This window comes from Ranitomeya variabilis, chromosome 5 (genome assembly GCF_051348905.1).
Source record: "Ranitomeya variabilis isolate aRanVar5 chromosome 5, aRanVar5.hap1, whole genome shotgun sequence".
Taxonomy (NCBI): domain Eukaryota; kingdom Metazoa; phylum Chordata; class Amphibia; order Anura; family Dendrobatidae; genus Ranitomeya; species Ranitomeya variabilis.
In genome coordinates, this window is record NC_135236.1 from 320,088,491 (window position 1) to 320,105,201 (window position 16,711).

Genomic DNA, 16,711 nt, shown 5'->3' on the forward strand with positions numbered 1-16,711 from the left:
TTTTTTTTTCCTGTGAAGAAACTACTGCGCTATTAAGGATTCATGGCTATGATTTCATGGCGACATAGCAGCCAATAGTATAATGAAACCGACAAAACAGTAGGAGAACGAGAGAAGATTTATATTCTATTCTGTGTCTATGAAAAGCTGGATTTTGCTGTGGATTTCAAACGTTACATTGCAATGGGTACAATGTCCTAAAATCATGCTGAGATATTCCACTGGGTGTGAATGGGATTTTGCCAAACCCCGTTGACTTGCATTGTACTTCTGAACAATCTCTTGTTCTAAATAATAATGTATTCAGACTAGCTCGAGGTTGCTTTTGCTACGTGTCCAAGATGCTTTATTTCCGAATTTGAATGTTCAGTGTGACGATACGTAGAGGAAAAAATCACACTAGTATCTATTCTTAAACGTGAACTTAGGTTTTTATGTGCCTGAGTTTTCAGTTGTTACATCAGTTGCATATTCCATGTTTTCGTGAGTTGACACCGAGATCAATGAATTATACATTTGACAGCTGATGGAAAAATGCATGAGTTTTACAATATCTCTCCCACTGAAAGGTTCACATATATTTTAAAGAAATCTTGAAAAATCACTAGTGTGAATGTAGGCTGATAAGTAAACACTTTTATTCTTAAAATGTCTTTGCTTTTCCCACAGACCTTCTTCTGTCAAACAGCTGTATCCCGTTTCTGGAGTCATCGTCTGAAAGCCTGAGTTTTCAGACCCTGCTGCTTGATGAAGAGAGGAGCCGACTGTTCCTCGGAGCGAAAGATTACATCTATATGCTCAATCTGGTTGATGTAAACAAAAATATAAGAAAGGTTGGTGTGTTTAAAACAATGTTCTTTTGATAAATGTCTTTTCAAACATTTCTTCCAATGCAGATACTTCCTGGGGAGTACCTCCAGTAGATGCGGAGCTGTGTTATATGAACTTATGTACACAGACTGACACTGAGCTTTTTCGCTAGATATAAACACAAAACACCAAAGCTATAAACACATATATGAGAAAACTGTTCACACATTAATCAAGAAATACATAGATTTATCTTCAGAACTGCTTATTATAGAAACTTGTGCGCCTTGCGGGGACAAATATATAATGCCAAGGATAAAATTCAGGCATTTTCGAAAGTTATGCTCTGTCAAAGACTCTGATTTCCAAAACATGGACATGCGGATGTATGCAGCCCTCCGCAAAGCCCCCGAACGCTAATGTGAACCCAACCTTAGACTAAGGTCACACGAGTGAGCATTCTCTCATCCGAGAAAATTGGGTTGATTTTGCAAATCACACTCTGATTAGAGTTTGATCAATGTGATCATAGTGTGACCTAATTCTCTTGGATGAAAAGAAGATGGAGAAAACAATTTCTCCATTTTCTCTATTCTGTGAATCAGTGAAAATTGGACTGCACTCGGATGTCATCCAAGTGCAATCCAATGTTTTCAACAGGCTCTTGGATTTGCATGGCCGAGTACAATCCAAATATCGAATCCAAAGTGGGTATGCTGTGATTTTTTCTTCGGACCATCTTGATCCAAGGAAAATATCTGAAGTACATGGGCCCATAGAATAACATTGGTCCAAGCTTGATCCGATGTTTTGTCAGATCGCACTGAGACTGAAAATATGACCATGTGCATAAGATCTTACAGTAGGTCTGAGGGTCTGACATCTGACTGAGATGACTTTTTTGATGAGCGGAGGATTGATCTTGTTATGGTTGGCGGATTGTGCTAAATAAAATAAATAATAAAGCACAATCGCAAGGCAGGGTCCACCTTGCAGAGATGGTTGTGAATAATGGACTGCTTGTGAGTAATGTTGGAATACACGGCGAGCGATTACCCGTACACCCTGGGTTGAATGCCACTCAGCGTGAATAGCGCATGAACTGAACTCACACACATAATCTAAACAGATGCTTTGCAACAGAGCTGTGTCACTCGCACACAGAAACGAAGTAGATGCTCTACAACTGAGCTGTGTCATTCGCACACAGAAACAAAAGAGATGCTCTGCAACTAAGCAGTGTCATTCGCACACAGAAATGAAAGAGCAGCTCTGCAACGGAGCTGTGTCTCTCGCACACAGAAATGAAAGAGATGCTTAGTACCCTGACTAGGGTTGCACTTGCTCTGGAATTCTACTGTGCTAACTGCACACATGTAGGAACCCGATGCTAAGCTGTTAATTGCCCCATTGATGCTAGCTGCCCAAGCTAGACAGACACACCACACTTGCAGACAGAGTGGTAGAGACTCCACTCATATAGCTGTACATAAAATGATACTAATGTACATGCGTGGGCAGCTGAGAGCATTTTAAGTGCAAGGCTCCACCACAAACACAAATGCCCAGCCAGCCGTGACATTGCCTGTGGGCCAATCCAGAGCTGCCACATCACCAGAGCAGCTAACATCCGACCACCAATAGGAAGACGCCAGATCACGACATGCTCAGTAAGGTGATTTCTGGACTTAAACTCCAGAGTGTCCGATCACCGCTGCCTATCGCTGGTTACTATAGACTTGGCTGGGGAGCCAGCAGTAATCAAATGAACAGCACGAGCCTGAGCAAGATGCTGGGACTGATGTCTATGCTCAGAAGCACCCGCAGCGGCTGAATCTGAATAGGAGACCGCAGAGGCAGATAAGGCTTGGGATCTACTATGTGCAGTGAGAGAATCCCAACGCCTAACAGATCTTTAGTTAAATTGACAATTGTTTAGCAAATTTGAGCTTTATGACATTTAATAGGTGATTCGCAAAAAAAAGCTTGCCCAGCAACACTTCTAAACAGCATCAGTAAACAGGCTAATTTCAATGAACGAGGTTAAGCGGGCATCCCCATAATACCCAACAGCTATAACATCAAATCCCAGTTAATAAATCAGATGTTCATACATTGTACTATTGTGGCTGGTACAACACTGGGTCATCAGAGATCAGCAGTTGTATGTACAACGGAGTTGGATTCTATCTCTACCTTCACTGGGTAAGCGGAGTAGACAGATAATATTGAAACAACATTTGTCTCCTTATTCTATTCCCCCACCCACCTTTTCCTGTCTGGTACCGTAATTGGCGCAAACATGTTAGCTGCAAAACAAATTTTTAGAGAAAATTTTTGCAAAGCTGGGAAATTTGAATTTCCAGAAATCTGCTCATCTCTACCCGCAACCTACCAATCAGCTGATTCCATCTCCAGGAGTCTCCATATGTAAACAGTTTGCAGAGCAGAACACTACTGCTCCAAGACACTGTGTAGTTGTTTCTCCCAGGTACGGCAGATCAATCTATTCAAATGAATAGGAGCTGATCTACAAAAGCCAGTAAACACTGTAAAGAGCTATTGGGCTCCTCTCTGTACACTGTCTGAAGCCACTTACCCGCAGAGCTGATAACAGTTGATCAGTGCGGGTATGTATAAGTCTAAGGCCGAGGTCACACTTGTGAGTACAATGCGAGAAACTCGCACGAGTCTCTCACATCAATACCCGGCACTGCCGCCGCCACTCAGGACCGGAGCATATGGCTGCATGTATTGATGCGAGAGACTCGTGCAAGTTTCTCACATTGTACTCGCAAGTGTGACCCCTGTCTTGTAGAGCAATAATGCAGCCATGAGTTTTTAAGACTCACATGTATGAATATACAATTACTCTGATCTTACACCTGACCTATTAATATTAGTGGCACAACTTGTGCATCATGACCTGGTATGAAACCTTACAAAAGTACAAGTGATCAGACCTGGTCAGTAGTGAGGGCTGTAGTGAATATAACCTTGACTATCTTGCTCTCCAGACTAGTGGACCACTGAGCATATGTGTTGGCCATAATAAATGTCCCTTACTTTGTTCGCTAATATATTTTAAAAAAAATGAATGATTTCCTTCACTATTTAATTATGCATGAATAAATTTTATACCTTCACATACGACTGAACCAAATTACTTCAATATGCTACGATTTATCAGCTTTTATGCTGGGAAATTGGAGAACCTCCGGTTAGTTTTTTTTACATTAGAATTTTATTTTCTACTTTACCTCTGCTATAATACCAACCATAACGAGAGACTTCTTAAATGGGACATTAACATCCTCTTAATGAGACAGATCTAGTAGTAAGACAAACATGTGAATAGTTTCCTTCATCTCCTGTGGTAAATACCAGTCTGTCAATTTGCTTCATCATGCTCTCTTTGCTCGGAAATACTATTCAGAAATATAATCTAGCTAGCCAATGGGACGAGCCGGTGCCATCAGTATGCAGCACTAGTAGGACATCTGCCGCCTGCTATTTTCAGATGTACTTATTCTGGACCTTGGTAAATCCAGCCTTGTGTTCCATGTGCTATATTAAATGTAGATAAGACCCTCCTGCATAATGCGTACTTATATAGATTATACTCAAACAATTACATTTTTATGGCAGATTAAGCTTTGGCTGTTGATAATATTTAATATTGTTATCGATTTACTTAATCTCTAAGTATAAATATATGCCATCACCCCAGACGATTTTCCATTTATTGTGTTTTTGCTTTTTTCTCCCCTTCTTAAGAGTCACAACTTTTTTACTTTTCCAGCCATATAGCCATATGAGGACTTGTTTTTTGAGAGATGAGTTTACTTTTGAAAGACATCATTCATTCTGCCACATAATGTACTGTAAAACTGGAAAAAAAAATCACAAGTGCAGTGAAATTGCAAAAAAAGTGCAATTCCACAATGTTTTTTTATTTTTTTATTTACAATATTCAATATATGGTAAAACTGACCAAGCAATATATTTCTCCAGGTCAGTATTAGTAAACAGATACCAAACGTGAAGATTTTATTTTATTTAGGAGGTGAAAAAAAATTCATAAATTTGTAAAAAAATAAAATAAAAATTGATCTTGTCTATATTTTCCAAGACCCATAGCGTTCTCATTTTTCACAATCTGGGGCTGGGTGAGGATTTATTTTTGTGCCCTGAGATGAAGATTTTACTTATACCATTTTGGGGTAGATATGATGTTTTGATCGTCTTTTATTACATTTTATTACAATGTTGCAGTGAACAAAAAACTTAATTGTGGCATTTTTTTCTCATTATACCATTTACCAATCCAATTGGGTTTTTTTAAATATATTTTAATACATCTGACATTCTGAATGCAGCGATAACAAATATGCCTATTTAATGTATTTAATAGTCCTTTTAAAAGAATTGAAGGTGCGATCACTCGATTGCCTCGATTGCCTTGACATAGCAGTGTTATCACGCTCTCCCATGAATGCCAGTCATGGGACGGCGTTTACAGGAGGATCGTGATGACAGGAACGGGGGTCCTCATCAGATCCCTGGCTGTCATGACAATTCATTGGTGCCCCACGATCTTGTGATGGGCGTGCTGATGGGCAGGATTAATTATGCACTACCTGTCTGCATGTCATGTTATTTAACTGGTTAACAACCGCAGATGGATCTCGGATCCACCGGTGACTATTGAATACACTTGAAGTATAAATAAATCAGCCAATAAAGGGGTTATCCACTACTAGGACAACCCCTTGCTGTTTTGGTCATCCACTTTGTATTTTGTTAATTGATAAAATTAAACTATTAGTACTTCTATTTTCAAAAGTATTCTTACATTGCAGAATTTATCTATACCTGCCTAAAACTTTTGTACAGCACAAAACTCATTTAAATTGAATTTTGAAAAAAAGGAAAACTGTTCTCTGTTAAGATGACTTAAAATATGAAATTCTTTATGGAAACCGGGGACACCATGTAGTGCGGATTCAAGAGGAGAGGGACCGTCCACCCTATTATCAGTGCCCAGTTCAAAAGCCAATCCCAATTTCCCCCCAAAATTTGGGATGCTGTGTAAAATGTAAAGAAAACAAAAATGCAATTATTTGTAAGCCATATTTTAGCTACAACAGAACATAGAACACATGTTAGAAATGGAAAATTAGACATTTTTTCCATCTCATTTGAAAGAAGCATCTCATTTAGAAATTGACGGCAGCTAAACATCTCCAAAAAGTTGGGGCAGATTTAATAAAAGGCTGAAAAAGTCAGTAATACTGATGAAGAGCAGCCAATTTTCAACTTAGGCACATAACTGTATATAGAAAAGAGCTTGATAAACAGACAGAGTTTCTCAGAAGCAAAGATGGTCAGAAGTTCACCAATCCCCGAACAAACACATCTAAATATTGTGGAACAATACTAGAAGAATAATCTTCATGCAAAATTGCAAAGACTTTGAATATTCCACCACCTACAGTATGTTATATCATTAAAAAGATTTGGATATACTGGCAAAATCTATGTGCAAGAGGGACAAGGCTGACAATCAAATAGATGATTGTGATCTATGGGGCCTCGGAGGGTATTGCAGGCATGCTTTGGTCATGTAAATCACTGCATGGGCTCAGGAATATTTCCGGAAACCATTTTGAACACAGATCGGCGTGCAATCCACAAATGCAAGTTAACGCTCAATCATGAAGAAACCTTATATCAACACAATCTGACATGCTGCCTTCTACTCTGGGCCAAAGGTCAGTTAAAATGGACTTTGGAAAAATGTAAAATTGGCCAACAGGTCTGCAAAAAAATTTTTTTTCAAGAGCTGTTTTGGTTATTCCACGTAATCTTTATGTTTTTAAGTGCGCTGAATCCGAAAATAACCTCCGTTTTGTCATAGGACATCACGTTTTCTGACAATTTAAGTAACTATGTTAAATAAGACAATACCTCAAAATAAATGAAAATAGACTCATAAAATTATTTTTTTATTGCAAATGTTTCATGAAAATCATTTTTAACTGCAATAAGCTCACTAACACACACTAAAATCGATTCTTCTTCCCTGTGATGCTTCTCTTGGTACATTTACGCTTGTGAGTAGCATCTGGAATGTCTCCTGAAGCGTCCAACAGTAGTCTGCCATCATTGTAATGCTCCATCTTCCCTGGTATCTTCTTTCCATCTCTTTAATGTCCTGGAGGAATCGTTCACCTTGCTCTTCACTCACAGCTCCCAAATTTTCAGGAAAGTTGTCAAGGTGGGAATGGAGGAAATGCACTTTCAAACTCATCAGGCAACCTAAAGCTTGAAATGCTTTCAGCATTCGTCCGACGATTTTTTTGTAGTCAGGGTCTTTGTTATTGCATAAAAATTTCTCTACGACCTCTTTAAATGCAAACGACCCTTCTTTTTGAGGATGCGTCATGGTATTGATAAACTCTTGATCAGCTATAAGCCTTCTAATGTCTGGTCCGACAAACACATCTTCCTTCAATTTTGCCTCCAAGAGGCATGGAAACTTGGTGACCAAGTATTTGAAGCATTCTCCATCTTTTGGAAGTGATTTTACGAATTGCTTCATCAATCCCAATTTTATGTTTAGAGGTGGTAGAAGAACTTCATGGGGAGGAACCAAAGTTTCTCAGAGGACATTTTTTTCACCAACTGTGAGCACCCTCGGCTGCCAATTCTTGGTCCAGTGATTTTGTCGGTCTCGACTGTCCCATAGACACAGAAAAAAGGGTATTTGGTATACCCAGCTTGTTGCCCGAGCAGCATGCACAAGACTTTCAAATCGCCGCACACTTGCCAACCGTGGTCTTCATATTTAAGTTTATGAAGAACCAATTCCAAATTCTCATAGGTTTCCTTGAGGTGTACAGAATGACCTACAGGGATGGAAAAACCTCCGTTGTGGAGTAAAACTGATTTGAGACTTCTTTTTGAAGAATCTATACAAAGACACCATTGCGCTGAATCATATTGGATTTTAAATTGACCCATCAAACCTTCGACATCGATGCAATAAACCAACTTATCTTCCTGAGCAAAGTAAGGAACAAACTCGTTTTCACGATGTCTGAACCATGAAAAAGACACTCCTGGCAACAATGAATTCTTGCTTTTGAGCCCTGATCCGAGTAACTCAGCGGCATCTTTGGGAAGATTCAAGTCTCTTACCAAATCATTCATCTCCTCCTGGGAAAACAATTTTGGTCTTGCATCTTCTTCAAAGTCTGAACTTGATTCATCATCTGGTTCAGGTATGACTCCACCTTCATCGGAGCTAGTTATCTCTTCCAAGGTAGCAGGGGCCTTGGGTACTGGTATATCTGTGCCATGGGGGATGGGACAAATTGCTGAGTGAATATTGGGGTATGAAATGGAATGCTTCCATTTTGAATTATACCCTTCCACATTGCATGAACAAAGGTAACAATCGTCACTATGGTTCTTTTGCTCTCGCAATACCATAGGAATCCCATAATGGAAAGCTTTTTTCTTACCCTTGAACCAATTTCGGAGGTCCTCAACACACCGTTTGCACACTTTATGAGGCGCCCAAGCTTTATCTTGATCTCCAAGCTTTAGTCCGAAATAAGCGAAGTATACTTTTTTCACAAAGTTTGTAATATTCAGCTGTTGCTTCAAGATTGTATATTCACCACAAATGTAACAGAAACTGTCAGGCGAATTAATACACTTCCGCTGAGCCATAATGCTAATTTTGGGAAACAAAACGAGCTAGCACGAACTGAGATGAAAAAGTGTGAACAGGCGAGAACCAAGATAAAACAATTGAATCAAGCATGTCAGAGCCTGCTCGTTCAGCTTGCAACATGTTGATGCTGGTTTCATTAGCTCACTCTGAAAGTTCTTTTCTTTGAAAGTTATATTTTTTTGGCATTGTATATCTTCAATGCATTGATGTGAATTAATTAATAGTAATTTTGACTTTCAAAACCCTAAGATAAAAAAATACCAAAAATTGAGAAGAAAAATATACTAAATTTGAAGAGAATTTTGCATTTTGTGGCAAATCCTGACGTCGAGGATTTTTTTCAATATTTTTTTCATTTTCAGCACACCAAAATACATGAGAATTAAAAAAAAATGAAAATAATCAAACAGCTTTTTAGTCGCAGACCTGTGTTGTTCTTAGGTCAAATTAATTAAAATTTAATGAGGTTGGCGCTCATAGCAAGTGAGCATCTCTGCTACACACAGGTGATCTGATCATCGCCTGTGTGTAGCAGATGATATCAGATTATCACAGTTTCTAGTCTCCCATGGAGAATATTGAAGCAAGTGAAAAGTAAAAACAGTTGTCTAATTGCACAATTTTTGCAATTTCACTGCACTTGAAATTTTTTTTCTGTTTTCCAGTACACAATGTGGTAAAACCAATGGTGTTGTTCAAAAGTGCAATTCGTCCTGCAAAAAACAAGCTCATATTGATAGAAAAATTAAAAGTTACGGCTCTGGGAAGAAGGGGAGTGAAAAATAGAAACGCAAAAACAAAAAAGGACTGCGGCGTGAATAGGTTAATGAACTGTGTCGTCACATGTGTATAACTTCTTGGACAAGTAGGCAGTACAGATATTTCACAACACAGATACAGATACCTGCTGTAGCTCTTTGCAAAACTGTTCATACCTTTATTAAGCATCTGTGTATGAGTAGTATCCAGAAATGAGAAAAATGCTAAAACTATTTCTCTGGTCAGGTAACTTTGTGTAGTGGAGTTATCCATTGTCCTTTTTGTATGATTTTGTAAGCTAAGAACCATTATCAGACCCAGAGCATATAATACACAGATTTTAATAAACTGCTATTTTATAAAATTGTTAATTTTATTTCAAAGCATTTCAACGGGCATAGAAATTTTTGTAGGCTTGTAATATATTGAACACCTTGAAGATTTTTAGGAGGTTCAAATATACAAATTCAATAACCTCTTAACATCATATTGTGTTATGTGCAGATATCATCATGCTGTTTTTCGGCATGTATGAAATATAATACAACATATTGGAATATTATTTTCCTGTGCCAGCCAGAATACCACATTTCTAAATATTGTGGTTAAAATGAGTAAGGCATCTCATGTCAGGTATTCATGAGACATTACTTTATTATTAAGTGCCAATCAATAAAGGATGGAGGATTTTCCTGATACCACAAAATGGTTTGCACATAAACAGCAGAAGCATTTGAAGAAGTTTATCTGCTTTAAATACCATAAATGGTGCAACACATCATGGGACAAAACATTCATTCATGGCTCATTTTCGCTGGAAGCACTATGAATGCTGATAACATCACAAACGGCTTCAAATATCAGTTCTACAAGTTACAGTTAATACGTAAAAGAAGATAAAAAGCTTTACTCATTAGTAACTTAGCACATTCTCATTTCAAGCCTAAAAGCCTGACTTATGGAAAGCTAGATTACAATACTCTAGTACAGAGGTCCCCAACCTTTCTGACCTTGAGAGCCACATTCAGATATGAAAGAGGGTTGTGAGCCACTTTTAACTCTGAAAGAGGGTCACGAGTCACATTCAGCTCCTGCCCCACTCACAGTAGGGACAACCAGAGCCCCCACTACTGGTATAATGGCAGCCAAAGCTTTTCCCCTGTAATCACACAAAGGCAGTATACCAACCTCCATGGTTTTCTAACCACAATTCAGATCTGCCCTCCTCAGCATAGCTACACACCAAAGTCACCATCTAAAGATCTACTCTTTACAGTTGTTTTATACACCTGGTGCTAATGCACCAAGCTGGCAGACAGCTGTGAGCCACACATCACGGCCCTGCGAGCCACATGTGGCTCTTGAGCTACAGGTTGGGGACCCCAGCTCTAGTATACATTTAGTTTATTTTTGAAATAATCAAATTGTTGAAATAATATAACTTTATTACAAGAATTAAATATAGATTGAGGATGGATAGATTGATAGAAACATAAGATATTCAATGCTTCAAATATCAAAATTTAAATTCTATTAGACATACAAATTGCTCAGCAATTTGTTATATTAGACTCAAAAAAGAAAAAAAAATACTAGTGTTCTCATAAATGTACTAGAGGGAACTTATTAAAACCGGTGTTCTATATCCTGACCTTAATGATATTAATTATAATAATAATGCTGGAGTAAAGTGCATCTAATAATTATAAGGAACAAGCCTGTGTGCGAGCCATGGCTGGCATAGATTTGCACTAGAATTCAACCTACTTTCTGATGTGAAGTATAGTAAACTTTTCGGAACGTGTGTGCCATACCCGTTTCTGCAAAGCCTCACTCTGTTAGGGCTGGCGGAACGCACCAAATAATATAAAAGAAGATATAAGGTGTGTTCGGAGCCTGGGGTCCACCGTGCAGAGGTATTACCTGCAGACCCTGTTGTGTCACAGAGCCGCAATACCGCTGAATGAATGCTAGTGCTCGATCACAGGACTGTGCCCCAAGGACATGGGGTTAGAGTCCCTCTAGACCCACTAGCGCTCGGCGCCGCAAACTGGGGTGCCAGGGAACAACTAAATAATAAAGATTTAGTGCACTGAGTGCACGCAGCGCCACTCTGGCGGACACCACTAACCACCCTAACTAGGGACCGGAAAACGCCCTAGCTTCCCACGGCACCACACTGGCGGAGGCTGCTGAATTGATGCAGTATGATTGTGCCTTTTGCTAGATTGCACAAACTGGCGCTAGTCAGCACCAAACACCCAAACCAAATACAACAACACTAGGGAAGGGATTGATTAGGAGCTTTCACCAGATAACAAACACACATCCACACATACACGATTTTAGTTTATACTGGTGCATGGCCGAGCGGCCATGCAACCCTTTTACAGTTGCAGCCATTCTGGGCCTTGCCAGTGGTCCAATCAGAGCCACTTGAGGACCTGAGCATGTGACCTCCGATCTCCAATGAGAGGTCGTCCCACGGGCATGCTCAGTAGGCAAAAAGCAGGACTTAGTCCCTGGAGCGTCTGCTCGCCGCTGATTAATGCTGGTTACAATAGCTGAAACTGGGACGGCAGCAGTAACCAGACTCACAGTATGAGCCTGAGCCAGACGCTGGGACCAACGTCTCTGCTGAGCAGACTCCACTGCAGCTGGGGAAGAATGGGAGACTGCAGAGGACATGGTTCGAGATTCCCCCAGTGCAGCGGTGGGAACTCGACACCTAACACACTCACTCCTAGAAAGTGTTCTGAATGGTGGAAAAATAAGAAAAATAAAAAGTTGGAAATGATGGTGTAACAATGGCTTGCACAACAATTTGTCACCCTTTTCATGTCAGGAAATATAAATTTGAAGTATCACAATCAAGTCGGTCTGCTACAAAATTATTGCAAATGTCTAACATATTTTCTCTGTAACATTTAATAATAGAACAAGGTTTTACAGCTAGCTATTTTCTATGTCTCGCCATCCCATAAAATGTTACATATCTATTTCCCAGCAGTTTAGAGTCTCCATCTAACACACCTATAATGAGAAAAACACAGACTGTAGTAAAATAAGGAGTGGATGAATAAAATACAGTCGCTAGATAGCATCAGAAATAGCCAAGGATAAGTGAGAGGTACAGAATTGCTAAAACAAACCCATACCTGTCTAATCACTGGTGAGTGATTTCAATTAAATTAAAGCAGCGTAAGGAACCTGACCGGAGGGTCGCTACAATAGACCTCAGTTAAGTGATTAGACCTTCAGCCCATCAAGAAACAAATGTCCTTCAGTGAAGTTTGACATAATCCCAAGTTTAATATTTCAACTAAAAGTAAGAATAGTGTAAGAATCTTACAATTAAAATCAAATGCATATTCACTGCACTGAAAATTGCATAATATTCCCTGAAACGTCAAGTTAAATACTCTGTGGGAACAGGAAAGAAATAAAACTTTCAAACAGGAAAAATAACTCACTTGCCAATTTCTGGTAGTGAAATATTTATAGTAGCATCAACTTGCAGACTTGAAATTTTCCTATATGTACCACAGTGACTTTTCAGCTCTGCACTGAACTGATTTACTGCTTGCTCCAGCCATCTTTTACTGTACGTCAGAGCCTTTTCCCTTAATCTTTGATGTACATAAAAGTTAATACTTCTTTGTTATAAAAGTTTGCTTATAATGAAAATAGTCTGGGACTTTAGAAAAAATTACTATTATCTCATCTACCAGCAATGGCTTCTGCATGTTATTACATCATTTCATTGCCAAGTATATATTGCATTTTACCAAGGATCTATGTAACCTGTGCCTGACTAAGAAAATGCAAATTAAAGGACTATAATGGAAGGACTTTAAGAAGCCTAATCAAAATGTAATATTCTCTGGTATCAGGTATAAACCTGTTTATTCAATTTATTTTACAGTTTAAAGTTAAAATATTTGCCTTTTTGGACATACTAGTCTATTGTATAAGCAAATTATGAGCAAATTGCTTTTTTTAATTACAGTAACGCTGTAAAGACTAAGCGAATCATGATAAAAGTAACTATTATGTACTAGGATATTACATAAAAAACGGTGCCTTAAATGGAACCTGATGCACTGCTGAGCCGGCTGTCAGTCAGCGCCGGTCGGTGGCTACAGCTGCTGCTCATTATGTATGGAATGGTGACTCAAGTCACCCTCCCATATGACTGAAAGCTGGAGGCTGCCTGGAGGAATAAAGATAATTTCTTCCCTGCAGCCGAGGTTTCAGTGTGGCATCCGCACAACTTAAAAGTGCTTATAAACTGCAGACTAACTCCATATCTGCAGGTTAATAGTAATTTGGACATGACAGGTTCACTTTAAAGAATTCTCTTTTTTTTACCTTAGGCCTCCTAATTATGTGTTCCATGTAGTGTGTTTATTAAAATACTTATCAATTGTGATCTTTCCCGGTTTCCAATCCTGCACTGGTCCTCTTCTGGCCCACATGACTGCTCTTTAGGTTAGTGGCTCACACTGTGTGGGACAGTACTATTGTAAGTCTATGAGAACCAAAACAAGACCCCATAAACTTACACTAGAAAGCAACTTTTACTCCACATGTAAATACATGTGTGAGCCAGATAGTCTGTTTTCAGGTCACAAGGGACAGAAGAGGACAGGAGCAAAGCTGGAAATAGGGGAAGATCACGATAGGTGCGTTTTTTAAAACACTTCCACTACTTCACGTATTTAATTAGGATTTTTCTATGTACACTGTGCATAGGCAGCAGGTTTACTAGTTTTCTATTAATAATCTACTACTGATAAAACAGTGATTTTATCAAAACTACAGGAAGCAACGAGTACGTGAAATTAGGATGTCTGTCTCTATATTATGTTGCTCTTATAATACGTGGCAAAAACCTGGGGACAGATTCACTTTAATATGCAGGTTACTTGTGGATTAATTGATAGCATTTGAAATAATGAACAGTTAGATTATGAAAAGAGGCAATGGAAAGTTCAAAACTATAGTAAATCCTTATGAATTAACATTTTACCACAGATATTAAGCATCTTATTTCAAAGAAATTTGCAGCAAGCCATGCAGTTGTCATAGATTTTCATTTGTATGCTTGTTAGGGAACTAAGTGACTGCAGTCTACTGAAAATCATTTATTAACCCAGGAAAAAAGCTAGGTACTATATTTTTCTATGCTCTGATTGCAATTGTAAAATAACCAACATCCTTTTTTTCAGCATGCCAACTGTCATTTATAAAGCCTATTGGTCCCAGGCTGGAAATGTACTTACTCTGACAGTTGGTTGGAAGAGCAGGTGTGCTTTAGGGCACCAGTGGTCTGGCTTCTGGTTTGTTTTTCTTAATAGCCGCTCACACTTAGCTGTCTACACCTGTATTTAATAAAACAGTAATGGGCCGCAGGCATTGCACATGCTCTGGATTGTAGTGATATAATGCTGGAATTATTCACCAATAATCTGCTTTCTAGACCAAAGCTGTTTTTTACTCTCAGTATGCATTGGCCGATTGAGCACATTGCGCCCGGTTTATAGGACATCCCTGGCACCTCACCACCCAACGCTTTCCTAGTAGTTGTTTATTTTTTAGCTGTGTGCCATATTACAAATAATGAAAAGAACAGGAAGGGGAAAAAAATGACTATCTGAAGGCGCTGTCTCATCGAATATAGTATCAAATTCTGTTTTTATTAATAAAACGAGTTGGACCTCTCTCTTCACTAGGTACAAATAAAAACATACATACACAGTGAATTGCATTCTTATAAGCACATAGACCAGGTGTAAGTATTTTTTTTCTTAAATTACAAATGTTTCTAAATATTCAACCAGTCTAAAAAAAATCCTAAAAGCGGTATAAGTCTGAGTGCGGTTGTGCATGGACTGATAAGCAGACATTGGCACAGATAATTCAGGAAACAGATGTTCCTCATCAAAGTTCTAAACTACTGAGAAAGCAAATGGGGCTTCAAAGCTTCTAGCATAATATGGCATTGTAGGGCCACACAGGCCACTAGAGAAGTGGATCCATCAGCAAGTTGTAGTTGGGAAAATATACTGTACAAGTATCTATGTTCCTGTCAACATATAGATACAATGGGTGTCCTTGGAACTTCCCATGTGATATTATGGAATAGATCAGTGGATTTGTCATTTACTGGCTTATGTCTGTCTGATCCATGTTTGATAATCCACCACCTGTTAGGACAAGATCATGCCAGATTTAATGATTGTAACTATAGGTGTCAAGTTTCAGAATTGTTTTCTTACTGATTTGCACTCAGCCGTTAGCGTATTATATCCCACTATGTAAACTGGATGGTTTATTTATGGATTCATGTAAATATCTCAGAATAGGTAGTCCAAATACCAAACATAATCGAGAGAACAATTTTGAAGTGTTTAGCATTGCTGGTTACCTAATTCCGAGTGAAAAACATGCCTATCAGGACAGTATCCGTGAATAGCATCCTGTATGTTAGGGCTAGCGGAACGCACTGATTAAATATAGATGTTTTTATTGGTGCATTCGCAGCCCGGGGTCCACCGTGCAGGAGGAACCTGCTGCTAGCAAATGACGGCACTATATGGCAGTTTAAGCGAACTCTGTTACTTCACAGAGTCGCACGGAAACAAAACACTGTGCCCTGTTAACTCCACAGGAGTTCACAGCTAACTGCCGAGCTGAAGGCAGTCTGTGGTCACACAAACATACAATCTCCTCACCGGAGAAGCCGGCATTCTAGGGGCTAATTTCAGCCGAGTCCCTGAACAGACATAAATGTGACCACACTGGCGCATGCACATAACAGATTTGATACTAGCGCATGGCCGTGCGGCCAGGCGAGCCTTATATAGCTGCAGCAAGTAAAAGACCTTCCTAGAAGGACCACTGAGAGACTGCCATACCTGAGCATGTGACCCTAGATCTCCACTGAGAGATCTTGCCCTGGGCATGCTCAGTGTGTGCAGAGCAGGACTTAGTCCAGCACCTACAGGACCTTCCTGAAAGGACCAATGGACTTAGCTGCAGTATCTGACCATGTGACCCTCTATCCCCACTGAGAGATCTTACTCAGGGCATGCTCAGAACGAGAAAAGCAGGACTTAGTCCCAGAAGCGTCTGCTCGCCGCTGCCCAGCACTGACTTCAATGGCAGAAGCAGGAAAAGCAGCAGTAACTCTTTGTACAGAGTGGGACTGAGCAAGACGCTGGGACCGATGTCTCCGCTGAGCAGGCTCCACTGCGGCAGGAGAAGAATGGGAGACCGCAGCGGAGATGGCCCGAGATTCCCCCGTGCAGAGGCGGGAACTCGACCCCTAAGGCTACTTTCACACTGGCGTTAACTGCATTACGTCGCTTTGCCGAAAAAATGCATCCTGCAAAA

General features: G+C 39.5%; 1 protein-coding gene across 2 annotated transcripts in view; it reads left to right on the plus strand.

Annotated features, from left to right (window-relative positions):
* Positions 1-16,711, plus strand: part of SEMA3D (semaphorin 3D) — a 312,494-nt gene that overhangs the window by 127,602 nt on the left and 168,181 nt on the right. For both annotated transcript variants that reach the window (XM_077264655.1, XM_077264654.1), the window contains exon 3: positions 670-833. In XM_077264655.1, the coding sequence (XP_077120770.1) occupies positions 670-833 (164 nt within the window). The remainder of the gene's footprint in view (positions 1-669; positions 834-16,711) is intronic.